Source organism: Penicillium samsonianum, assembly GCF_028829775.1.
Source record: "Penicillium samsonianum strain IBT 33392 chromosome Unknown utg000001l_segment0_segment0, whole genome shotgun sequence".
Classification (NCBI taxonomy): domain Eukaryota; kingdom Fungi; phylum Ascomycota; class Eurotiomycetes; order Eurotiales; family Aspergillaceae; genus Penicillium; species Penicillium samsonianum.
The window spans coordinates 1,497,311-1,521,022 of NW_026643259.1; the positions used below are offsets into that span (position 1 = coordinate 1,497,311).

Here is a 23,712-nt window from a genome sequence, read left to right on the forward strand (position 1 = left end):
TGGATATGTAAACCAAAAAGTCGGGGAATATCAATATTAAAAACGAGGCCGAACAACTCACTCAGATAACCACCAAGCTAGATGGAAATAGAGAACAAGCAAATGGAAAAAAGAAAATCAAGCTGCCATCGCCAAAACATACGATGTGATACTATCCATGCGCTCAGTCGTCAACTTCAAGCTAACAGTCAACAGCTCACGAGCAATGCGTGGCTCCTTATCCTGCAGCGCCTTCCACTGCACCCCGGTCAAACACCAAGCCACACAATCACGCTCAGCCTTGACTGTCGCCGTGCGGCGCGTATCACTGAAGAAAGGCAGTTCGCCGCACGGTCGACCAGCAACAATGAGCTCGAAGTAGCGGCCCTGTGGGAGGTCGTAGCCAGCGCGCAGCATGCCAGACTCGAGGAGGTGGAAGGCGCGCGGAGCATCGCCTTCGTGGTACAGGACTGTGCCAGCGGGGTAGGATTCGCGGGAGAAGTAGGCGCAGACGGGGAACCAAAAGTCTTCGTTTTCGGTTGAGAGGCCTTGGAAGGTTTGGAGGAGGAGGGGAAGTGGTTGGCGCATGGCGGACCAGGCGGGTGAGGCCATCATTGCTGTTTCGTGGGCTTGGATGGTTGAGGTCGCTACGCGCTGCAGGTATTGGCGGCGGGGTGAGCTGACAATGTTGTCGACTAGAGTGGGGGGTTTGGGTCCCGAGGGCACTGGGACTGAGGTGGGGATTTCGAGGAGCTCGGAGTTTGCAGTTGGGTCGGTGGGTGTGGAGAGTGCTTCCTGGCGGCTGTAGAAGACTTTCAGGTAGTTGTTCTCGCAGAACTCAAGCGCTGAGTTAAGGTCTTCAAATATGGGGACAGCGGACTCTGGCTCGAAGAGCCCTACGTTTTGTAGGGACTTGCCTACATCACCTTCGACATCCAAGCCGGAGATGGCTGTCTGTACGTTGCGCTTTCGGAGAACGCGGTTGATGCGGGTGAATGCTTCTGCGGCTGAGAAGTCGAGTCCATAGACCCGAGAAAAATCGAGAATGATGAATCGAATGGGACGCCGGTCGAAAGCTTCCTCCTCGATCAGGCCACGCATGGTGTTCTCGACATTCACGATGGTTCCGAAGAAGAGATATCCACCAAGCTTGATGATCAGGGTCTGCTGTCCAGCTTCGCGTAGGAATTCCTGTTGGATAGGAGGACGTCGTACCGTCGACCCGGAAATTTCGCCCGAGAATGTTGCTCGAATGGCGGATTTGCGAGACGTTTGGACGACAAAGTTCACGCAGGCCAAAATAATTCCAATGAATATTCCAACCACAAAGTCCCAAGCGCCCATCGTAACGACGATAATAACAACGGTTAAATACTCAAGCCGGGTGAGTTTTCCCCATGTGTCCACCAAGGCCTCCTGCAAAAGCTCAATGCCCAACAAGAAAATCAAGGCACCGACAACCATAATGGGAATATAGCCGATTATGACTGGGCCGATGACCATAATCCCTGCTGTGGCTGCGGCCAACATCAGACCGGCCAACCGAGATGATCCGCCACTTGCAATGAAGAGAAGACTATTGGTATAGACAAGATAGTTCTGCTTTCGTTAGCTCATTAACCATAACTCTACCGATGGGTGTCACATACCTGAATGCTTCCTACGAATCCCGAAAGTGCATTCGTCACTCCATGTGCCATAAGCTCTCTGTCAACGTTGAGATTGTCTTCGCCCGTCGATATGCCGAGAGCAGGCACATTGATGGGCACATGAAGCACACCAAAGAAGGTCAAAGCAAACATGGCCGGGATTGTCTCACCAAAGGCAGTCCAATTTACCGCGGAGAGATCTGTAACGAATCAGCATGGCAACGCCCAAAGTATTGCAGCCAATCCACTTACCGTAAAGAGAATAGAAATGATACCACGGGTTGTTCGAAGATGGAGCATCAAAGACCCACCCATTGTCGCGCAGAGCACCCATAGAGATCCTGGCGCTTAAAATGACAATGTAGAACACTGCAGCAACGGCAATAAAGTACCCACCAACAAGGAAGTTTGAGCGAACAAATCGTTTGAGAACAAGAAGGCCAATGGCAAGGAACAGGGGTATCATCCAAAGAGGGAAAGTATCAAGGTGGAAAAGTTTCTGAATCGTGGGGAGGTTGTACTCAAGAGACCCGGGAAGCCGGGCTGAAACCTCCATTCCAGTTTGTAGAAGAAAGTAGCCCACACCGCCGATACATCCAATGAGAATATGACGGGGAAAGAAGCCAATGAGCGAGCCCAGCCCACAGACACCCATTAAGAAGAACACCAAGCCGGTGAGAATCGAACTGACCGAGAAGGCTAGGATGGTCGTCGCAATCACTGATTTCGGGTTGTCCTTTCCGATTGAATTCATAATGGTAAAAGCCATTTGGTGGAAGAAGGGTACTACTTCGATCATCTCACTTCCTATTCCTCCTTTGAAGATCGAGCCTCCACAGGAGAATACCACTTGGGAAATAATGGTACTGACATAGAACATCGAGATACCGTCAGTTCCTAGGTGAGCGAACAGGGGTTCTCCCAGAGGGAACAAGATCATTCCATAGGATAAAGCATCAAGAATGTTGAGAAGTAGTCCCAGCAATACGGCAGGAACCAGACTGGCGGGGTATAGCACAGCCTCTTTCCATATGACTTGCCTATCCCATGCCTTTGGGTTCGACAGGGTTCGAGTATAATGGGCGACAGATGAAATTCCTTTCGTTGCTAAGTTTGGAGACCTTTTGACAGCGGCCCTTTGGTTCTCGGCATCGCCTGCACTTCCATAATTTTGTGTAGATTTGGATAATAACGAGGTGTGCTCATTGTCTCGTTCGGGTCCCTCATAGATCGTCGGCGGTGGGGGGAAGGAGATATCATCGGTCCCGGATTGCGTGACCTGGTCCTCCTCCGTATCCGTCAATGGACGGCGAATCATCTCTGTCAAAGCCGAAGAGCCTGAAGGCGAAGCAGGGTCGATAGAGGCATATCCCGGCTCCAACAACGCCTCCCCCGCGACAGGATGAGAGCTTGTAGCTTCATCCTGGGAGTAACCTGCAGAATTCTGGCTGCCGTGGAATATATCAAGGCTGTGGGGTAAGCCGGACCCGTCCCTCAAGAGGGATTTTTTATTCAGCGACAGGCCATAGGTAGCGAGTTCCGCGGTCTGGTCACGGAGACCGTCCGAAGCATACTGAGCTGGGTCTGCGATAGGTCCAATGGTCAGTAAAAAATCGCGCGATGTCTCCAACGGTACATTATGCACAATGACCCACCCATATTGCTGTTGAAAGACCGGTGGTAAAATGAACGGTTCGGTGTTCTCGTTGTCGATCCATTGTAGCTGGATGATTCCGCTCCCATTGGACCGGGCGGGCTGCCTAGGTTCGCATGTTCCACCAGCGTTTCTGACGGGGCGTTACCATGAATCTCGCGGTCCAACATCAGATTGCGTGACAGCGCTGATGCGCGGGAGTCGCGACGGCCGCGAGGTTGCAGAACCCCCATGGTCTCTCGCGCCATTGCCGTCCAACCAAGTGATGGCGAAGTCGAAAAGTCAAGAAATCCGGAAGATAAACGGGGCCACTAGCGCATGCGGCGGCCGTTTGGACAAACAGATGACGCAAACGAGACGAGCATTGCACATAAGGGGGCTCAGTGAATTATATGCATAGAAGAGAAAAGTAGTTACCTATCAACACAAATATGAATTAGCAACGGACAAGATAGAAAAGGTCCGAAGCACCGGAGTTTTTGACTAAACGTCCCTTATCTCCTTAGCAAGTCGAGCTAAACCTCATCCGGACTGATACAGATGAAGATACTGGGAAGTGGTCCGTGCGAGAGACTAGGAGGAAACAGCCCTGGAGCCAAGTGGGTAAAACACCCAACAACTCCCCTACAAGGGCTTAGGTTGTCTCTTCAATTGCACTAACTCTGGACTAATTCGACTTTTGAAACTACATACGTAACTAAAATAATATGCAGCAAGCTGCAGCAAGCTGCAGCTCCGTGGTCGGACACAGTGCTATATGCTGCATGATCAGCATTAGCACCATGCGGAGCCTTGTTACTTCCTTGCATAACGCCATAAGCCAATGAGCTTGATGGTCATCGGCCGATACTTGCCTAAAATTCTGCTTGGCTTCGGACATCTTACACATCTGTAGCTTAATTCTTTCTCACCTTTCCAAGGTGATTTTCTAGAGCATCTAGACTCCGCCTCGATGGGTCTTTTACCATCGGCCAAATCTAGCCCTAGAAAATACATCCGGAAAAAAAAGCTACTGATCAAGCCAGCAGTCATACATGATCAGACTCAAGTCACACCATTGCAATGCAGAAAATCATCATATTGGCCGTTAGGTCTAGATACGCTAACGGCGGGGGTATCTCAAAGTACATGGTCCCTTCATAAAACCACTGTAGATATCCAACGCCAATTCATGTTTCTTGTACTCATATAGAACCCGAAGAAGCCAGGTAGTCCAGACTCACATTCAAGTCAATCGCTCCAGGAAACCCTGAGCAATCAGCCGCTCCACATCACCCTGACGGACATAGAGCTGACTGTTCTTGGTCAAGTTGATCACACTAAACCCAAATTAGCGACCAGATTCCCAAACAGTGCCAGTAAAAAAAAAAAAAAACATACCCATATTCCGTCTGAATCTCACCAGCATCCTTCAACACCCGTACATCAATGAACAAATCCTTCGGCGGCTCCAGCGTCCCCGTCAAATCAACATCCGTCCACTGGCCCTTATACGCAGCAAGCATATCCCCGTACTGGCGAAAATACTCCTCCTCCTCGGGACTCAGCGAGCTATGCCCGCTAGCCCCGAGAGCCGTGTGCTGAGCCGCCCCACCGTCCTCGGACGGCTGCTGTTGCTCGAGGATATCCACCCCGGTCCAGCATAGCTCTTCGAGCTTCTCTGTGCGCACGCGGTGGTACGCGAGCAGGCAGCGCTTGTTCCGGCGCATGCACAGGTGGTCGACGAGTAGCGCGCAGGCGATGGCTGGGTCGGCCGAGGGGTTGAACCCGCCCTCGAATGGCTCTAGGAGGCGGGTGACATCGCGGTCGAGATCGCGGACTTCGCGGGTTACTGCGCGCACAATCTCGGTTTGGTAGGGTGGTAGATGGGCGAGGGATTGGGTGCGTTTGGCGTGTTGGACCTATGGCGGGTAAGGTGTTGGTCAGCGGGTTGCGTTTTCTCTTGTTTTGCTATTTGGCAGTCGGTGTTGGGGTTGGGGTCGTGAACACCCAAGAGTAGGGTAAATCTATAGCCCACGTACCAATTTGTTGCCGAGTTCGCCGTACATGGTGGCCACGCGGTCGGGGTCCTGGTGAGGGACGCGACTTTGATCCATTTCGGCGAGCGCCAAGATTGCCTCTTAGTCAGGTGGAGTGATCGGCGCCAAGGTCAAGTATGTTCACTTTTTGGGTAAACGCTCTTGATCTCCGAAATAGATAGATGAGAAGTACATTGGAAGTGACAGTAATGGATTGAACACTGTTTAGGGTTGAAGTTCCACAAAAAGACAGTCAAAAAGGAGGGGAAAAGGTAAAGAAAGCTGGAAGGGGCACAATGGCTTCAATTCTAGACGAATCGGGGGAAAGTGACCAATGAGATTATTTTCGAATGAAAAGAAGTGAGCCAATAATTGAGATTACTATCAGTACTGCATAGAAGCCCTCATTTGGTTGTATTCAGCCTGTGTAATCGGCTCATACTTTGCAGTCCCTTCTCCGACACATGGAATACATTCAATCATCGAGTCAGGATCCGGTGACATGAAATATGGAATAGAAAACCGTCTACGGGTCACACGATCAGCTCCTTCGAATCTATCAGGCAGAGGCGGCAAAGTGACTCGATGGCTGGTAGAGATCAGAAGATCTATACAAGTCAGCGGTTGAGCAGGCCAGCAGCATACCAAGAACGAACCATTACTCCACCTCTGCAAAAGATCCCCCACATTCATCACAATTGCATTTTTGATAGGCGTTGCGGAGATAAATGTCCCCAGTGATGAAACATCCTCGACTTCCAACCCACCACAGTCATCTTGAAACAGCAAGGTGATCGAACTCCAGTCGGTATGTGCGGGGCATCTGGCTGCACGCTCTGCCTCAATTGCTTCTGCCGGGATAGGCGGATAGTGTAGTAGGCGCAGCTGGTTATTATGACCCGAGTGTTTCTCGAGCAGATGGTTCTCATCTAGCTCCAAGCCAACAGCAAGCGCTTGTAGGACCTCCCCTCCAACACGGAAACACTCCCAGTAGAAGCGGTGCATGAAGTCGCGGAATCCTGGGAGACTTTGTTCGGGTAGCCATTGATTAGGCTGAGTGGTATTCTCGTCGCTTCCTATGTCATAGCTTTCCTGTGGCAGGTCAATGAAGCTCAAATTATACACAGATGAACTCGGTGCCGACTGGGAGGTATGAGACCATGAACAAACACAACGGGCTCTCACTTTGATGTCAGTAATCTCCCTCAGCTGGTCCGCCCTTTCCTGGTCATTACCAGTACTCATCGCCTGTGACACCTTCTCCAGCCCGGGCCAAGAGTACCCTCTGTGAACCGCCCATCCCTCTGGATGGGGCGCTTTGAGTTTCTCGTCTTGTGGAAGTTCGAAGAATAGCTTCGACCAGTTGAATGCCTCGTCTAACATCGACTCTGGCAATGAGTGGTTGACGATGTATACAAATCCCACTTTTTTGCAGGCAGCGACGATTTCTTGCGCAATTCGCTGACGACCAGACTCCGTGCTCCAGCCGGCAAAGTCCACGACAGGGATGTTGGGGGAATTGGTGGAAGCCATGACACTTTGAGGTTCTAGTGTAGGGGTGTAATGGTCAAGAAACAAATTAAAGCAAGATAGGAGACAAGATCACAAAGGACAAGAGGGCAAGTTTCCGACCCAACACCCCTCACATGTCAGACTGGGGTACCCCAATGAGAGAAAATAAAAACAATATATTTGTAAATTTCCTTTTCTGGTTAGTTTTGCCGTTTTGGGTTTGGCGCTTCATTGTTGCAGTGCCTTCAATAACTAGTCTTATCACACTTGCATCTCAAGATTGCCCCCTCTGAACATCACCATTACGATTCGCCATGAATACCACACCGCAGCAGGTCCTCAACATTGAGGATGCACTGGTGTCGGAGGCCAACCCCGCGCGCCGCAATGGCCCTCTCGACTACGAGCGCTGTGCAAGGCTACACAACTACCTGGTTGCGTATGGATGGATGGCCCGCCACGGACAAGAGACACCCAATCTCGACGAGTTAGCTAGTCAACCCTTCATTTTTGCGGACGAAGATACATAGGCTGTTCGCGAACAGCTCCACCCGTCAGTGAACTCCTTCCTAGATTCGATATTCTCGCCTGAGTCAGGCTTCTTTTACTGGGTGAGCGATATTTCAATGCAACTGAGTTAGTCGACGAAATTTTTCCAGATAAGGACAGCTATCTAGACGACCTAGAACGATTTGTTGTTATTTATGGTACTGTGCTTGAGTTGGGCTCGCATTGTGTCGGCGTCGTCTATGACCAGCACCTGCACCGCGCTGCTTTCCCAATGACCGTTGAAAATATGGATAGCGTGGAGCCGATCGACGAGCATTAGGATATGTGGTTCCCGCTGGAAACGATCCTTACAAACTGGATTCATATGCTTCGAATCGGCACGGCCGATTCACCAGACGGCGAAGCGCCCGCAGAACTGGCGAGGTCCCGATCGCAAATCGGGCTTTGGTCTTGGCTTCCATATTCTCATAGTCAGGTCAATAGTACTGTGGCTGCTATTGATCGCTACTCGGCGGCTATCGAAGCTAGAATGCCCTCTGGATCGCTTTTGTCTATCTCTAGAGATGCGCCGCTTTTCACAGACGTAGAGCTTGATGCGGCATCTATACCGGAGGAGTGCTTTATTCGTTCGGTTCTGACGAGAGTGAAGACTCCCCGTTTTAAAGCTATTGCGCCCGGCTTGGAAGTTCCGCACGATACCATGGCTTTCACGGCTCGGCGGAGGTTTATCGGGATATCTCGCAACCAGGAGGAATGGGGCAAGAATATCCCGCCCGTCCTACCTAGGTAGTCTTCGCAGCTGCAGATAGCAGCCGCGCGGTCAATCTTGCGGAGGAGATTCGATGGCTTTTCCTTGGGCCGGGAGATGAGGTACCATTCAACGAGAATGTATTCCTACCGGGCTGTATAGTGAGTCAGTACGCCGGTGCAATTATGATAGTGAGGAGGCGGGCTTCCGTCTACTACTGCCTTTCTGGGATCACAACGGAGCGAGAATGAGCGATGGGACATCAATTTCGCCAGATTCTGTCACACAGCTCTTTCAGCATGGCATTATTCATCAGTTTGGTGGGGAAAGGCGGACTCAGAGATTGGAGAGGTTGATAGACCGGTGGAGAGAACTAGTAGAGAGTGGTGTTTGGACGGTTGGAAGAGACGGTGTGGATGGAACAATTGACAAATTCCATGTAGATAGTGCAGAGGATTATTGGATTGCTCCTGACTGGTAACATCTATGGGTTCATTGATGATTTGTTGAAATATTAAGATGCCCAATCAGCCCTAGAGGTACCCAAGTAACAATTTAGCTGCAGTAGGTAAGTGCCAATTTGTGTCCCACATTTTGTTTCACAGGTTTGATTTTAGTACTTATTGAAAATGTTTTAATACATATTACCAGTGTTCCCATTAATAGAAATTAATATAGAAATTAATATAACGCTTGGGCTTCGGGTCTAGAGGGTCGGGCTGCGGTTGCTAGGGCATCCCGGTGGAGATTTGTGACCTGACCTAGGAACTACATCATTTGTTCTTCAAACTCTGATCTTTTCTGGAATCTCTAGAATCGCCCTTCAGACAGCAAGTACGCGTGTATGTTCAAGTGTCGTGTCTTCAATTATACCCCTCGCGACCGGGTGAAGCTAATCTTACTCCTTTCAGTAGTTTGTTGACACTCTGCCCAACCCCGGATAACGGCACCAACGACGAAACGAAGCATGAGAATAGACCATTAAACTCACCCAAATCAACCAAAATCTCGAGTCCATCCCCCTAAACCGACCATTCCAACCCCGCCCCAAGACCCCGATAATGCGGGCTTCCCGGTGGATCTGGATTGCCGCCACATTCCTCACCTCGACCGTCCACTCAACAGAGACAGCACCCTTCACGGCAGCAGAAGAAGCCACAGCCAACAAACGAGCATTTGAAGTCCTGCGCATCCTCAGACGAGCCGACAACAACTGCCCGAGCGGCTTCAACCCCTGCACCGAACTAGGCAACGCAAACGCATGCTGTAAGCACGGAACGAACTGCTCGCGCGATGACGCCAACAACATCGCCTGCTGCGCGAGCGGCGCAAGCTGCACCGGCAGTCTGACTGGCACGAAGACGACAGGCACAGGCACCATGTTCATGTTCCCCAGCGGCGCAACCGCAACCACCACTACCGGAAGCGGGGCAGCGTCCGTTACCGGGTCGACAATAGACGGCGCATACCCATTCGTTGTCGTCCCGACCGCTTTCAACAATGCTGAGACTTGCTCGTCCTATTACTCCGTTTGTCAGTCTGAGTACGCACAATGCACTGGCGCGCTGATGGGCCGCTACGGTGTTACTATTGGTGGTGCCGGCGGAGGCAAGACGGTTCAGGCTGTCACGGCTGCGTCGCAGGCGACTTCTATTTGCTCGAGCTTGAGTGTAGAGGCTTGCCATGGCATTAATTTGGGGTATTGTAGTGGCGTTGCGACACAGACTGGCAGTGCGGACGCGAATGGGAATGATGCCTCTCCTGTGCGGATGTCGAGTCTCCATGATCTGGTCCTTGGGCTGGCGGTTGGGGTTGCGGGGATGTTTATATGATTCATGGATCTGAAATGATATATTGAATGCGTTCTTTTTGTTTGTACATCTTTTTTTTTCCTGTGATTTTCTATCACCATGTGGGAGCAATCAGAAACCCCTGGAATTTATGATGCATCGGGTTCGAGTTATAACTCTGCCAATTCTCTCGGTTTACGTGCTTTAAAAAAGCTGAATACGTGATCAAGGTAGATCTGAGTTATCGCTATCCATCAAGGCACTATTTATGTCCGCATTCCATTCTGACAAGTTATCCCTGACACGGAAAGCTCTAAATATGAGAATATGTTGTGATTGGAATCGGCAACAAGCTTTTCTCAAGGATGAGACCATATTTTGGATGCAATTATCCATTTAGCGTCATATAGGCTGGCCGAATCTTTATCTCTTGAAGGTGCTTGACAGGCTGAAATTAGCACCACTAAATATCTTCCACCTGATGCCGCTTGGTGTATGCATATCAGACGCCGTGGCAAAGACCTACCCTTCTCTCAAGCTCCATTAAGCGGCCCTTCCGATTCACTGAAAAATGTAAGGTGCTCGTAAGTCCGCTCCATACTCAGGGTATAGAAATAGTTGTGATTGAGATTTGATCGGGCATGGTGAGGGATCGTCTCTTTTAATCTAGCCTGGATCGGTAGAAATCCGCTGCAATGTAGATTGATTAGATGAACCTTCCGCTAGTACCCGTGGACGAGGCTGTGGTTCGTGGTCGATATCTGATATGGATCCGCCATGGCGTTCATAAAAAAAAGATTCAACCATGGTTGGTAGAAATGCCCCATTTTTATTTCGCGCGCCTCGGGATTCGTACCTTCGTCGCCCGCCGAGAAAAACATACGTGACTTTCCAACAGTAGGACCAATTATATGCCGTTAAAAGGACCCACATCTGTATACCCTCAATATAGGATCTGTAAAAAAAAAAATAGGTGCTTCTCTTTGATTATGCGTGTCATCCTTAGTGCAGGGGCCATGCTAATCTTCTCTGTATATTTTCAGTTGACCATATGCCCCGAAGGGCGAAATATCTATGCGTTCAATTCATTATAACCTCATTTTTGGGCAGAAAATAACCGCCTATATGTTTGGACAAGGCAGTCGCGGAATCCGGTAAGAGGGTTGTTTGTCAAGACGTGTGAATTTGGATGATAGTTTGATAATCTATTCTCTATGCCTAGGTATACGAACGATTTCTTTGTTTACCGTAAGCCTTCTGTTGGGGTTAGCTTCTAAATCATCTACACTTCAGTAAGGATAAAGGGCAAAAATAAAGCATTTGAATCTCTTAGACTGATCCACGATTATTGTCCAAGGCTTCTCGATCACTGGGCCATATTACAACACATCTGGGACATCGGTTGGCAACTCGAGGCTACCTAACTGTCCGACAGTCTCGGTGATGCATGGGAACCCATTCCAGGTTGGTGATGGAGCATATATCAAACGGTAACAATTCGAGATGAACTGTGTTTAGCAGCTATACTCCACGACCGAGTGACCAGCGGGCACGGAAAGAAGATTTGTAGTATTATTGTCAATAGTCGAAAATTGTTCAGAACTAGCACTCGGTACATTTTTGAAAGATCATCGAGTCTTCACCATCGTATGTATCAGTCTCACGTATTGGAGGGCAGCCTTTGGTCCTGCCACATTTATTACACATCTGGAAATGCTCCGCGACATTGGGTCTTGTTTGAATTCCTTTGTTGCACGGGCACCTCTTGCTCGGTATTGAGATTCTTGATCTTCGGGCTCTCAGAACATCGCGAGGATTGCCCAGTTCGTCGCATCCAGCCCTCATGGAAGCTGGGTTATGTGGCCGGGTTCAGAATTCTTCCAACCCACGCGCAAGCTAAGAATACCTCACGCAAGGCTTCGGCAGGATGCTCAAAATTAGGGTCAAAGATGATAACACGGCGGGGAGCAAGATCGTGGATAATCCGAAGCTCGTTTTAAACGTGGCCAATGTTGGCGATGCGAAGAGTCTCGCCATTCATGGATGACCTAACATAAGCAGCTGTCCGACAACAAGACATTGTCTTCGGCAATGACAGTGGACAGGACCTGCACCTCCGATGGAATCGAATATGTTGATGACATTATGGCGAGTTTCAAGCCATCGTACCAGCAACCATGTGGACAATAAGTGGTTTCGCGCATACACAAGTATGAGTTGTTAGAGATATTTCCATAGCAAGAAAAAAGAACGATATATCTAGCAAGTGAACAAGCATTGTAGGGTCGCCTAGGCAGTGGTACTTTTCTATTAAAATGACTCGCTTGAAGAAGATTTGGTCACCGATTTCACCGAGTTAGTGAACATGCGGAAACCGTCCTTGATCTTTCAAGGTAAACAAAGTCATCAGCATACGATGTAGAGACACTTTAGGGGATGTTCCTTGGAGAGATGTGAGTCGCTGTAGGCAGGATGTCCCCCCAACAGCTCTCCGGGAGTCTAGCTGCAGGTTCGATCGGATCTTCAGGGCATTCAAAGGATTGGGCAATTCATTGTTGGGCTGCCATTGGTGGCACGGAATATCCCCGACCATGACATCCACGACATCCACGCTTTGCTGCGATTTATGGGACTCATGGCTGCCCAACGTACGGAGTATACACAATTGAATTGTGTTCCTCTTTTCGAGTCATAGACCTGAGTCATGGCAATTCTAAAATGGCGGTGTTGGACATTTTAGCTGATTGCTGCCATGCGGGGTGGAGAAACCTGCATTCAACCCGTTGATCGCTTCTGACAGGACGCAGGTAAGGGGCAAACTCAGGGCTTGTTATTGTGAAAAATAGTGTTGGGCTAATCAGAATCAAGTAAAATGTCTTTAATATGAAACCCAGCCACCAGGAAATAAAAACAAAGTCTTGGGTGGGTTAGGCGATTGGTAGGAAATCGGGTGGTTGGGTATACGGAGAGAGAGGCTGGGAGACGCTGTGTAGCTAACAAACTGGAACACTCTCCTCTCTTGACTTTTCTCATTCTTCTTTATTCTTTATCTACATTCCGATAATCTCTTGACGTCTCAGGAATTTGAGATCTTTGTTTAATAGTGATTTACAAAGATCGCTATCGCTTGAGTATACGAGTGAGACAAGACTCCTGAGAAACACCGCTCCAGTCCAAATCCCACAGGCTCTCCGACTCGAGTGATTTCGCTACTGAATTTTGGCAAGCGTTGCCTCGCCCTTTCTTTGCGATGCGGTCTTTATCCGTCCTGCCGGTGCTCTCGACACTTGCCCTACTTCTCAACTACTCGGTCCACACAGCCGCAACCCCGCTCGCATTTGAACCAAACGTTCTCGAAGGAAACAGGCTTGAAAAGCGTTGTGCAAATCCTTGTGGCTACAACGACTGGCTTTGCTGCGAGACCGGTCAAACGTGCAGTACCAACAGTGCCCAAGAGGCTGTCTGTGCAGATGGCAGTGGTAGTGGCAGCAGTGGAGGCTATCAATATTACACAACGACCTACGTGCTCACCAATACCGACCTAACAACTATTACCTCTGTGTGGAGCAGCCAGATCGCTGCAGCTACAAGCACGGGCACATGCAGAGTCGACCTCGGCGAGACAAAGTGTGGCTCGACTTGTTGCGAGGCTGCGCAAGAATGTGAAGCAGGCCAATGTGTCGCTGAGAGCTCTTCCATTGTTGTGACCGCTACAGAAACAGGATCAGGATCAGAAGCCACGCCTGGCGTGCGAGGGACGAGCAATGGGGCAAGCACCGTAACAGCAACCTCGGCCCCAACCACCACGGAGGGATTCACAGCCCCGGTCGGAACAGATGGGGCAGATTTAATCGGGGTCCAAGCTGCAAGCAGCGGCGGACTGAGTGGTGGCGCTATCGCAGGTATTGTCATTGGCAGTATCGTCGGTGCGTTCTTGTTGCTACTGCTCTGCGCCTGCGTCTGCTTTAAGGGCGTCTTGGAAGGCCTGCTTGCGGCACTCGGCATCGGCAAGAAGCGCCGTAGACAGGATACAACCTATATCGAAGAGCGACATTCTCATCATTCGCATGGCAGTCGGCCTCCTCCCCCTCCTCCTGCCGGCCGGCGAACGTGGTTCGGAGCCAGACCAGCCGCGGGAGGCAGTGAGGTTAGCGAAAAGAAAGACTCCAAATGGGGCTTTGGAACAATTGCCATTATCCTGGGTGCTCTTGCTTTGTGCTTGGGATTGAAGAGGAAGAGAGATAGAGAGCACGATGACGACAAGACCGAGTCCTCCTACCCAAGTTCATACTACTACTATTCCGATTATTACTCGGGCACAGGGAGTATGTCTCCCCCCCCATGTATCCCCATAAACGGAAGACCTTTACTGACTTTTCCTTCTTTCACAGGTAGCCGAAGTTCTGACAGACGAACGAGGGATACGCGACGGTCACGACGATCGCGCACTCGCTCCGCCCGTCCATGATAACGTCTGACGCCTCGGTTTGATTTATGCATTTATGGCGCTGGATTTATAACGTGACTAATGTATCACCATGATTTGCACGATGATTTTTTTTGGTTTTGATTTAGGATTGACGATATTGCCTTTTTTTTCGATGTCGATATGAGAGATTTATGGCACACTACGATGTACATATGAAATTATGAGTACAAACTCGACATGATAATATGATTCTTGAACTTGTTTATTACTGTCTAATAAGTATTGACATGATATAATTGCTGGGTCCCCGGGCACCGGCATGAAATAACTCTGAGCAACCTTGGAACAGGCGCATGGGAAATTGCAATGGCTGCAGAAAGCAAACAGCTTGCAGAAAACAATGTGCTCTGTTTGGATGCCCTGCAGGTTTGAAGACGCAAAGTACGCAAATTCAATAGATCCGAGTCAAATGAGATAAAAGACTAGAAAGGACAGAAAAGAAAAATAATTATACATAGAATACTCCATACGGAGTACTCCGTAGGACTAACTAGTTAAGACATGCCCAAGGCCAAAAAATGGCCACACAAAAGTTAGGGGAGGCACTTTATCTCCCCGCCTTCACTTCCGCCTTTTCCCTCCTCCACACTCCTCTGTTCGACCTGGCCCATTCTACCCATTCTACCACTATCCTTGCAACCCGTCTTCAGTCATCAATGATTTCAGTCTCGGGATTAAACTCCTGACGTTGTTAACCCTATTTCAACTTTATCCCAACCCCCATTTTGCCGTCGCTTCGCCAGAGTTCCGATCCTTCGGAGTATTACGAGTCTCCGAAACGACTCATCACCCACCATGCTTCAAGCGCAGACCCAACACGTCTTCTCTCACCAACATCAATACCCCCAGGCTGACCCCTCGTGGATGCAGCATCAGCAACAGCAACAGCACCATCAGGCTCAGCCGCACCCACACCAGTCGCAGCAGCAGCACGCTTCCCTGGTCGCCCAACAGCATGCCCAGGTGCAAGCTGCTGCTGCCGCAGCACAGCAACAACACTATGGCCGCATTGCCATGAGCGGCAACGGCGCTGGAAACCCCGCGCAGGGAGCCGGTGGCGCCGGCGGCATGGGTGGAGATGGTATGTCAAATGCGGTCTCCGGCATGGACGGTGGAATCAGTGAGGAGAATCGCAAGGTCTTCATTTGGGTCGCCGAGCTATTGGATCCAGCTCGCAGGGAATCGGCTTTGATGGAACTGAGCAAGAAGCGGGAACAGGTCCCCGAACTGGCTCTGGTTATCTGGCACTCTCTTTGGTATGGCTCCATTCCCGATGTGCGATCAGCCCCGTCTACAATAACTAACGGTCGGAAACTTGCAGGTGTCATGACTGCGCTCCTTCAAGAAATTATCTCGGTATATCCGCTCTTGAACCCCTCTCAGCTGACTGCTGCCGCGTCAAATCGAGTCTGCAATGCGCTGGCGCTTTTGCAATGCGTCGCCTCCCACAATGAGACCCGCACTCTCTTCTTGAACGGTGAGCAATGTATCTACCATGACCCATGCAAAATCGGTTGCTAATATCCCCTCCTCATTCAGCTCACATCCCTCTTTTCCTCTATCCTTTCCTCAACACCACATCCAAGTCTCGTCCCTTCGAATACCTCCGACTTACATCGCTGGGCGTCATCGGCGCATTGGTGAAGAATGACTCCTCTGACGTGATCAACTTCCTCCTAACTACAGAGATCATCCCTCTCTGCCTTCGCATTATGGAGACGGGATCGGAACTGAGCAAAACTGTTGCTATCTTTATCGTACAGAAAATTCTTCTTGATGATATTGGCTTGGGCTACATTTGCGCGACATATGAAAGATTCTATGCTGTGGGCACTGTCCTAAGCAACATGGTCACTCAGTTGGTGGAGCAACAGACTGTCCGCCTTCTCAAGCATGTTGTGCGCTGCTTCCTTCGGTGAGTCCCTGTGTGATCTCCCTCTCCGTGGGCATCTCTAACAGCAGGATACAGCCTCAGTGACAACAGCCGGGCCCGAGAGGCCTTACGGCAATGTCTCCCCGAACCTCTCCGGGACGCCACGTTCTCTTCCGTCCTCCGTGACGATGCAGCCACCAAACGCTGCCTGGCTCAACTCCTTATCAACTTATCCGACACCGTCTCGGATGGAGCCCCGACAGCCATGTAACATACGAAAAGCATCTGTTTCTTTCTCCCGAAATATTTTACCTTATGATATGCATGGGAAAGGCTTCTGGCGATTAACGGACACAAGGCGCAAAATTGTGGTTGAAGAACTGGATGGATCCAGCGCGTGAGGTATGTCGTCGATTGAGGGCATCGGATCCAAATCTGTTTTTTATTCATTCCTGGTTGTTTCTCTCTTTGCCGCATTTATATTGGGTTTCTTGAGGGTTCGGTGATCTGCGTTGGGGGAGGTTTAATGTATTCCTGTCCTTTACTTTCTTCTTTTTTTTCTTTTCCTTTTTCTATCTTTGCTTTGCATTTTACTTGTGGGAAATATGCTTCTTCTCTTTGATTGTCATTGATTTTCATTTTCGACAGAGATCTACTGTCGCGTGGCGCGAATTCTGGTTGGCGCTGTCGTCTGTGTGCATTTTCTCCTCGTCTTTGACGACCCCCAACTGCTCTGTGTGAGATAGACCTTTGAAAGCGAGAGATATCCAAAGATCCAGGCGTCTGCTTTGTTTTTTATTGTTTTTTATTGATCTTTTCCTGTTTTCTCTTGTGTATATGCGACTTTGTTCTCAAAAGCATGAATGTACTTGTCTCCGATTCATGAATATTCGATCTTCCATTGTTTGCATAATTTCATTGTATAGATTTCTTCTCATCTAAGAATTAAGATTAATCTAATGTTATATGATCGACAAAATAAAATTTGCTCTGAATAAGAATTAATTCTCATTATCCCTTCTCCCCTTGCTAAATTCGACAAACGCATCTGCTCACGTGACACGATCCTTGACGCGCCGCCTTACTGATCGTCTTGCCTCACGACACGAAAAAAAGCCCAGACTCAATCTTCATATTTCTTAGGTATTTTTTTTCAATTTTCACGCTCGAATTTCTCATTTGAAAGTTAGACACTCTCTGGCTTTCATCTCCGCCCAAGTTCCATTCAAGTGAACCCCCTCATTGGACACCTCTAAGAAAACCGGCCTGAACGGTTGTCCCGCCGCGATGGGATCGCGAAAGCGCACCCACTCCGAGGTCGCCCCGGCGGCCGAGCAACAGGCACCAGGAGAGCCTGGTTTGCTCTCACAGCTCAGGAGCAACTGGGCATTTGCCAGCCTCATGCAATACATTGCCATCTTTGGCCAGGTCATGAAGATTGACGAGGAGTTTGGGATTGAGGTATGTTTATTAGCATCGTCTGGGATGAGATCAATGTGCGCTTCGTGTCGCATTGATGAGACGACACACATCCACATCTCACTTGATTGAATTATCGCTGATCTCTTTTGCCCCACGCTAGGACCTAGAAGTCGAATGCCTCAAACCTGAGCCCTCTCATAAACTACTGGAGATTGGATTGTGTCTCCTCAAGTGGATTTCGTCGCATCGCGGTCTTACGTATGTATACTGGAACACGTTTTTTGGCTATCCCGGGCAGTTTCACTGACACTACTGTGTTCGCAGATTCGACAATTTCGATGAATACACCCGACGCCAGTACAATGCGAAAGCACCTAATACCACTAATCCCTTCGGCCACGATGAAGAACCAAATAAGTTCTTGTATTTCGATGTTTTCACCAAGATCCGTGTCCTCCACCAGCTGACGATATGGACATTCTGGAACGCGGACCGCATTCGCGACAAGATGCCCGAAAAGAAGGAAACGGAACAGACAGAATGGGTAAGCTATCTCTTGTATACCTTTCACTCCTAATTATCGCAAACTGACCTTCCCCAGCGTATTGAAGAATTTGGCTGGGACCGCGAGGGGCGTTCATACTATGTCCTAGACGACAATCGTCTTTACCGTCGCACCGACCCACCTCCCCCTCCCCCTCCTCATCGTCCCAAGAAGAAGGCAAAGAGCCGGTCTTCTCGAGTATCAAGAACGTCAAAGCGTACCTCTACAGCAGCGGCGGAAGAGGGTTCCGACGAGGAGAGCAAGGATACCAACGATGCAAGTGCCGTCGCGGCCTTTGCTGAAGACCCTTTCAAGTGGGAGTGTGTGGCTGTCACACTTGAGGAATACCAGGCTTTCTTGGAGACACTCCAAAAAACCAAGGACGCGGACGAGAAATACCTGCGCGATAGCATTGTTGAGCATGTCCTACCTATCCTCGAGAAGGCAGAGGAAGCGCAGCAGCGCAAGCGCCAGAAGCGTGAAAAGGAGCTTTTGAATCTGCAGCTTGTCGCAGGAGCGAAGAGGTCCAGTCGACTCGCCGCCAAGGAAGAAAAAGAACGGCAGGATCGAGATGCTGCTGAAGCCGCCCAAAAGCGTGAAAACGACCTGGCCGAGGCTCGTAAGGAGCAGGCGAGACAACACCAGCTTGAAGAAGATCGACAGTCGCGTACAATGACTCGTGAGCACCGCATCAGAGACCGTGAACAGAAGCGACTGCTACACGAGGCGGAGCTAGAAAGGATCGCGGAAGAACAAGAAAGAATTGATAGGGGTGAAAGCCGGGTGTCTGCCCGAAACCTCCAGGCTGACCTGGAGAAGTCCCAGAAGAACCTGGCAGGACTTACCCAAGATGACCAGTGGGTCTTTGATTGCTCTGGTTGTGGAGTGTATGGCGAGAACTTGGTGAGTTTCAGTTTCCAAACACGTGGCAGCCTTAATCTAACATTTTCCTAGGATGATGGAAGTCACAGTGTTGCCTGCGAAAAATGCAATGTTTGGCAGCATAGCAAGTGTCTTGGTATTTCACAGGAAGCGGCCGAAAAGGAAAACTTTCACTTTGTCTGCAAAGACTGCAAGCAAAAAGAAGAAGACGCCAACAGGCCCAAACTTCCACCCCTTAAATTCCGGGTCAGCGCCTCAGCATCTCCTTCAGCTGCTCCTCCAGCCAGTAAGAAGTATAAGTTAGAGGGTGACGAAGGCCATGCTCCGCCCTCGCCTGTGAAGAAGTCACACCTGGCTCTATCCAATATTCAAAACGAACCCTCAAGAACACAACCTACTCTACACTCGTCCGCTCTTGCTCATGGCAACTTCTATCCTCCTCCGTCTCCCCAGCGCCGGGTCCATCACACAGATCACACTCACCTTCCATCTTCAAGCCCTCCTCGTCCACCATTTTCTCCACCAAAGGGCATGAATGGCTTGCTACATGCCACTATGGAGCAGCACCCGCGGCCATCCTCCTCTCAACACTCCTTTCTGCCTACACAACCAGCTCCTCATCTTCCCCCCGTTGGATCGTTCCCTGTGCGGCCTTCCTCTCACGCTGCCCAAAGTCCTGTCCAAAATCAACCATCTATGTCACCTACACAGGGCAACCCTGATGTTGGCCCTATTGCAGGCTTCCCGCCTGTTGTTCCAAGCCATACACCATCTCCGTGGGGTTCTTTCGAGACTCCGCGTCCGCAGTCAGGTCATGCAGCCACGCCGTCGATGTCTAGCCACTACCCGTCTTTCTCTGCCGCGACGCCCAACGGCAACCACTCTTCACCTCCTCAAAGTTCTCACGGCATGGCTATGTCGGGGATTAGCCCAACTAAGCAGTCACCTCGTCCTCTTACTGGCAGTGGCATGGCAGGCGCACCAGTCCTGCCGCCCATCCGCAGACTGGAGCCGAGCCCGAAGCTCATGGGCCGTAGCTCTCCAGATGCTCCGATTCCCCCGCCTGTCAAGTGCATGACTCCTGAGCAAGAGGAACGCCGACAGAGAGAGAATGCTTCAATGCTACACCAGGCCCACCACTACCAGGGCAATGGCCAGCATCTGATGTCATCGCCATCGCTGAATCGCATTCCTCCCTTGGCCTCTGGGACCATGTCTCAGTACCCTGACCCTGTTCCTTCGCCTCAGCGCGAAAGCAATGGCCAAAACCAATGAATCTCCAGCGCAACAGTGTGAACAGCATGTGATTTTTTTATTTTTTTTTTCAAATACCCTTTCTATTGGCCCCATTTTTTGAGTTTGCAAACATCTGATCACCGTTTTGGATACACCCTGAACTCACCACCGGAATCCGAACCCACAACTTGTACTGCAGTGCATTTTGAGCAGATGTGACCTGTGCTTTCACACTGCTTTTCGACGTCTGTTTTAGCTTCTTCAGAACGTTGCACGAGTGGATCATTGTGCGCAAATGGTATCCATCCGGGTATACTTTTCCAGGCGATCCGGAGTCATTTTCCCTGAAGACGACATGTCATGCATCGAATCTCAAAATCTGCCAAAAGAAGTCTTATTGGCCTGACAGACGCTCATGTTCTTTTGTTCTTTCTTTGCCTTTCCCAAAAGTTCTGCTATTGCAGTCAAACCTTGTTGAAGTACCGTGTTTTGATAACGAGTTTTCCCTTTGTCGTTGATGTCAGGGCTCTGTCTCGGGGGAATATTCCTTCGATTCTCTTTGGAGCTGCCTGAGACTGGTGGGTTGGCGTTTTGAACCCCTTTGTTTTGTTCTTTCCTGTTTTACAATACATCAAGATGGATGGGGAGATGGGGACTCAAGCGGCGTTTTCAGATGGTTGGCCCTGGACCATTGTTTTGGTGGGCGAGGACATGTGTACTCTAATAGACAATGTTATTTGATTTCGATCTTGAACTACTTGATGGTTGATGGAATTCATAAAAGAGTAGATGGGAAATCTTTGGACAAGGTCAAGATATACATTCAAGATCTATATATTTGCAGCCCCTTGTCCAGGTAGTAGAACAACATACACAAAGCACTGTCCCCAATGCTTATGGCTTAACCTATTGTAAACCATTCCAGTTGATCAAATAAACCACTTCAACATCTATTCCCTACAAGTTGGCTGCGCATATCCTACCGTCCATCTAAAAGAACGTGGTAGTCAACACAAAAGTATTATGCCTCATCCATATCGAAATTGACCTATATGTCGATCGATATATACCCCTGGCTACAAATGCAATGCCCAAACGCAGTCCTGCCCAGCTGAACAGCCAACCGTATGCGTCTGGTGACATACCGAGCTGCATACTACCTACATCCCTGTATGACACGAAAGCGGCTCGCAGCCTTTGAACCTTTTATCCCTAGCCCCTGTCTCTCAATCATATTATGCCACTTCTTTATTGAATGTCTCATTTCGCTCGTAAAAACAATAGAACATAGGGATCGGCTACGGAGTAGAATAATAATAATAATGATAATAAAAAAGGAGAAATAAAAGAACGTCTTCCCGGCCCCCGTCGCAATGTCCCACTTTGCAAGGGTATTAGTTGTATTAGGTAGATTCCCGATGAGCAGGGTCAAAGTTCACGATAGTACGGAGTTCGTACTCCGTACTCCGTCCACGGCTACTGTAGATATATTACAAAAAGCTAGTAAACCCGTTGGCAAAAGTACAGCAATAGCATCTAGCCTACTCTGTCGGGTCTAGCATACGGCGCAGTCAACTTACATACTACTTGCGAGCGACTGTCCCCGGCGCTAAATGGAGACGATCGATGTAGATCATGCACTAACTTGCATAGCGTTAGTTGCATGCTCATCTGCCCCCACCTTCCCCCTATCTCACGGCAATTGGAGTTTGGAAAACAGGATAACTAGTTGATCTGCCGTCCTGTCATGTTGCTGTCATAATTTCACTCTAAAAGGGGGCTTGGGAAGGGATATTGGATTTACTTAGGCTACGTAGGAGAAATTAAGGATAAATGATGAAAATTAGAAAAAAGACTTCCAAAAAAGAGGAATTTAGGAGATGAGACCAAGACAAGTGAGTTTGTACACCATAAGAGCACAATATCGTCGGCAAACCCCGCAAGATCCGCAAGATCCGCAAGGTCCGCCGATTCGGACGAATGTGAAGGTGAAGGTGAAGGTGAATATGAATGTAAATGTCATTTCCCCCACCTGTTTACCATGGTTCTCTCCCGAACTTGAACAAGATCAGATCTGTGTGGAACTAGGTAACTACATATGCACGTTCCAATGGTATATTCAAACCAAATCGAAGATATCTACGACGTACGGAGCGACCATGAATCCAAATCCCGCCCTATCTTATTAATTAGTATGTCTCAGTAGCGTAGGCATACAAATATGACTTAGTTCGCCTAACTATTAGTGGCCGAGAGCCGAGACTAACGGGCACGTACTCCATACATAGTAATTGGAGGGCAATGATTAGCTATTAAAATGAAGCTCACTAATCCAATCAGAAAATAGTCGCGGGCTTCATTTCGGGATCTAGAGAGATTTTAGATTATACGTTACTCTAGACTCCGAATTTACTCCACACTGGATACTCCGTAACTCCTTTCAGACTCCTGACGTGGCTAGAATAGGCTTAGGGCAATCTAAGTACGGTATATAGGCATATTATTAGGTTTACACGGCAGACACGATCATGATCCGAGCTTTTTTGCCTTTTTTCTCCACTTATGCAGCTCATAGCCTCTTGTCAGAAATGTAGAAATATAAAAAGTGGGAAAAATAGGGAGAGTAGAGTTCCGGAGACTGGCCCGGCCACCCGTGGTGCTGCCGGCTCCCACGCTACTGGAGGGTTCAGTCTGGACTGGGAGTGCTTTAGAAATAACTATATTATTGTATTATAGCTATGGATATGGGGGAAAGTTGATAGAGGTTTATGGTTTCAGGAATATAGACGTCATGACTATAAATCACGAAGTGGGAAGAAGGGAAACCTACAACAACGTTGTAAGAATGTTTAGTGGAATGGGATCTTGGCTTGGGAAGCATTTGTCAACCGCGTCAATTTCAGTCTCAGACCCGGGTGGCCACAGGCGACTATTTACCCCCACTATAGGCTAGTCTCCTTGACACGAAAGGAAAGACAATTGCATTCGGCTTTGGGAGATCTCTTTTTTTGGATCCAAGTATGGAGTACTCCACCATATGCATAGATCAGGTACAACATCTACTTCCATACCTATATCCATATAAGTATATCATAAACGAGCTTAGATACTATACCAAGCACTGGTCACTGCTTCAAGACCCAACTCCCTGCATTTATTTCATCTTTCCCCCCACCCTCATATTCACCAGACCAAACTAGGAACCCAACCCGTTCTACTCCGTACAAATTGAAGATCGGGGTTCCCACTTCCGTTTGGGTATTAACCAGGATGCTTCGTGACAAGGCAGTCATTAATTTCTCTTGGCGCGTATAGCATTCCTCGTATCCCGTGTTATTTCTGTGTTTTCTTGATTAGAAATCAGCGAAACTCCTACCTAAGGTACACGAGAATCCGGAGACAGCCG

General features: G+C 49.2%; 9 protein-coding genes across 9 annotated transcripts; 6 read left to right on the plus strand and 3 right to left on the minus strand.

Annotated features, from left to right (window-relative positions):
- Window positions 1-117: 117 nt before the first annotated feature.
- Window positions 118-3,530, minus strand: N7471_000595 (sulfate transporter family protein; the record flags this gene model as incomplete). Its single annotated transcript, XM_057273316.1, has 4 exons — window positions 118-1,578; window positions 1,629-1,828; window positions 1,881-3,212; window positions 3,284-3,530. 4 exons carry the CDS (start codon window positions 3,528-3,530, stop codon window positions 118-120), a joined length of 3,240 nt encoding a protein of 1,079 aa, XP_057141495.1.
- A 977-nt stretch (window positions 3,531-4,507) lies between these two features.
- On the minus strand, window positions 4,508-5,378 carry N7471_000596 (DNA replication protein PSF1; the record flags this gene model as incomplete). The annotated part of the gene is made up of 3 exons (XM_057273317.1): window positions 4,508-4,601; window positions 4,663-5,183; window positions 5,304-5,378. 3 exons carry the CDS (start codon window positions 5,376-5,378, stop codon window positions 4,508-4,510), a joined length of 690 nt encoding a protein of 229 aa, XP_057141496.1.
- Window positions 5,379-5,684: 306 nt separating this feature from the next.
- On the minus strand, window positions 5,685-6,833 carry N7471_000597 (isopenicillin N synthase family dioxygenase; the record flags this gene model as incomplete). Its single annotated transcript, XM_057273318.1, has 3 exons — window positions 5,685-5,908; window positions 5,957-6,392; window positions 6,486-6,833. 3 exons carry the CDS (start codon window positions 6,831-6,833, stop codon window positions 5,685-5,687), a joined length of 1,008 nt encoding a protein of 335 aa, XP_057141497.1.
- Window positions 6,834-7,126: 293 nt separating this feature from the next.
- Window positions 7,127-7,641, plus strand: N7471_000598 (uncharacterized protein; the record flags this gene model as incomplete). The annotated part of the gene is made up of 2 exons (XM_057273319.1): window positions 7,127-7,307; window positions 7,472-7,641. The coding sequence occupies 2 exons, from the start codon at window positions 7,127-7,129 to the stop codon at window positions 7,639-7,641; spliced, it is 351 nt and encodes a 116-aa protein (XP_057141498.1).
- Window positions 7,642-7,644: 3 nt separating this feature from the next.
- On the plus strand, window positions 7,645-8,112 carry N7471_000599 (uncharacterized protein; the record flags this gene model as incomplete). The annotated part of the gene is made up of 1 exon (XM_057273320.1): window positions 7,645-8,112. The coding sequence occupies one exon, from the start codon at window positions 7,645-7,647 to the stop codon at window positions 8,110-8,112; it is 468 nt and encodes a 155-aa protein (XP_057141499.1).
- Window positions 8,113-9,131: 1,019 nt separating this feature from the next.
- On the plus strand, window positions 9,132-9,902 carry N7471_000600 (uncharacterized protein; the record flags this gene model as incomplete). The annotated part of the gene is made up of 1 exon (XM_057273321.1): window positions 9,132-9,902. One exon carries the CDS (start codon window positions 9,132-9,134, stop codon window positions 9,900-9,902), a length of 771 nt encoding a protein of 256 aa, XP_057141500.1.
- A 3,208-nt stretch (window positions 9,903-13,110) lies between these two features.
- Window positions 13,111-14,338, plus strand: N7471_000601 (uncharacterized protein; the record flags this gene model as incomplete). Its single annotated transcript, XM_057273322.1, has 2 exons — window positions 13,111-14,185; window positions 14,256-14,338. The coding sequence occupies 2 exons, from the start codon at window positions 13,111-13,113 to the stop codon at window positions 14,336-14,338; spliced, it is 1,158 nt and encodes a 385-aa protein (XP_057141501.1).
- Window positions 14,339-15,144: 806 nt separating this feature from the next.
- N7471_000602 (Rcd1-like cell differentiation family protein) lies at window positions 15,145-16,493 on the plus strand (the record flags this gene model as incomplete). Its single annotated transcript, XM_057273323.1, has 3 exons — window positions 15,145-15,826; window positions 15,889-16,264; window positions 16,319-16,493. The coding sequence occupies 3 exons, from the start codon at window positions 15,145-15,147 to the stop codon at window positions 16,491-16,493; spliced, it is 1,233 nt and encodes a 410-aa protein (XP_057141502.1).
- Window positions 16,494-17,509: 1,016 nt separating this feature from the next.
- N7471_000603 (putative PHD finger domain protein) lies at window positions 17,510-20,345 on the plus strand (the record flags this gene model as incomplete). The annotated part of the gene is made up of 5 exons (XM_057273324.1): window positions 17,510-17,683; window positions 17,805-17,902; window positions 17,969-18,188; window positions 18,246-19,091; window positions 19,143-20,345. The coding sequence occupies 5 exons, from the start codon at window positions 17,510-17,512 to the stop codon at window positions 20,343-20,345; spliced, it is 2,541 nt and encodes an 846-aa protein (XP_057141503.1).
- Between the last annotated feature and the right edge of the window lie 3,367 nt (window positions 20,346-23,712).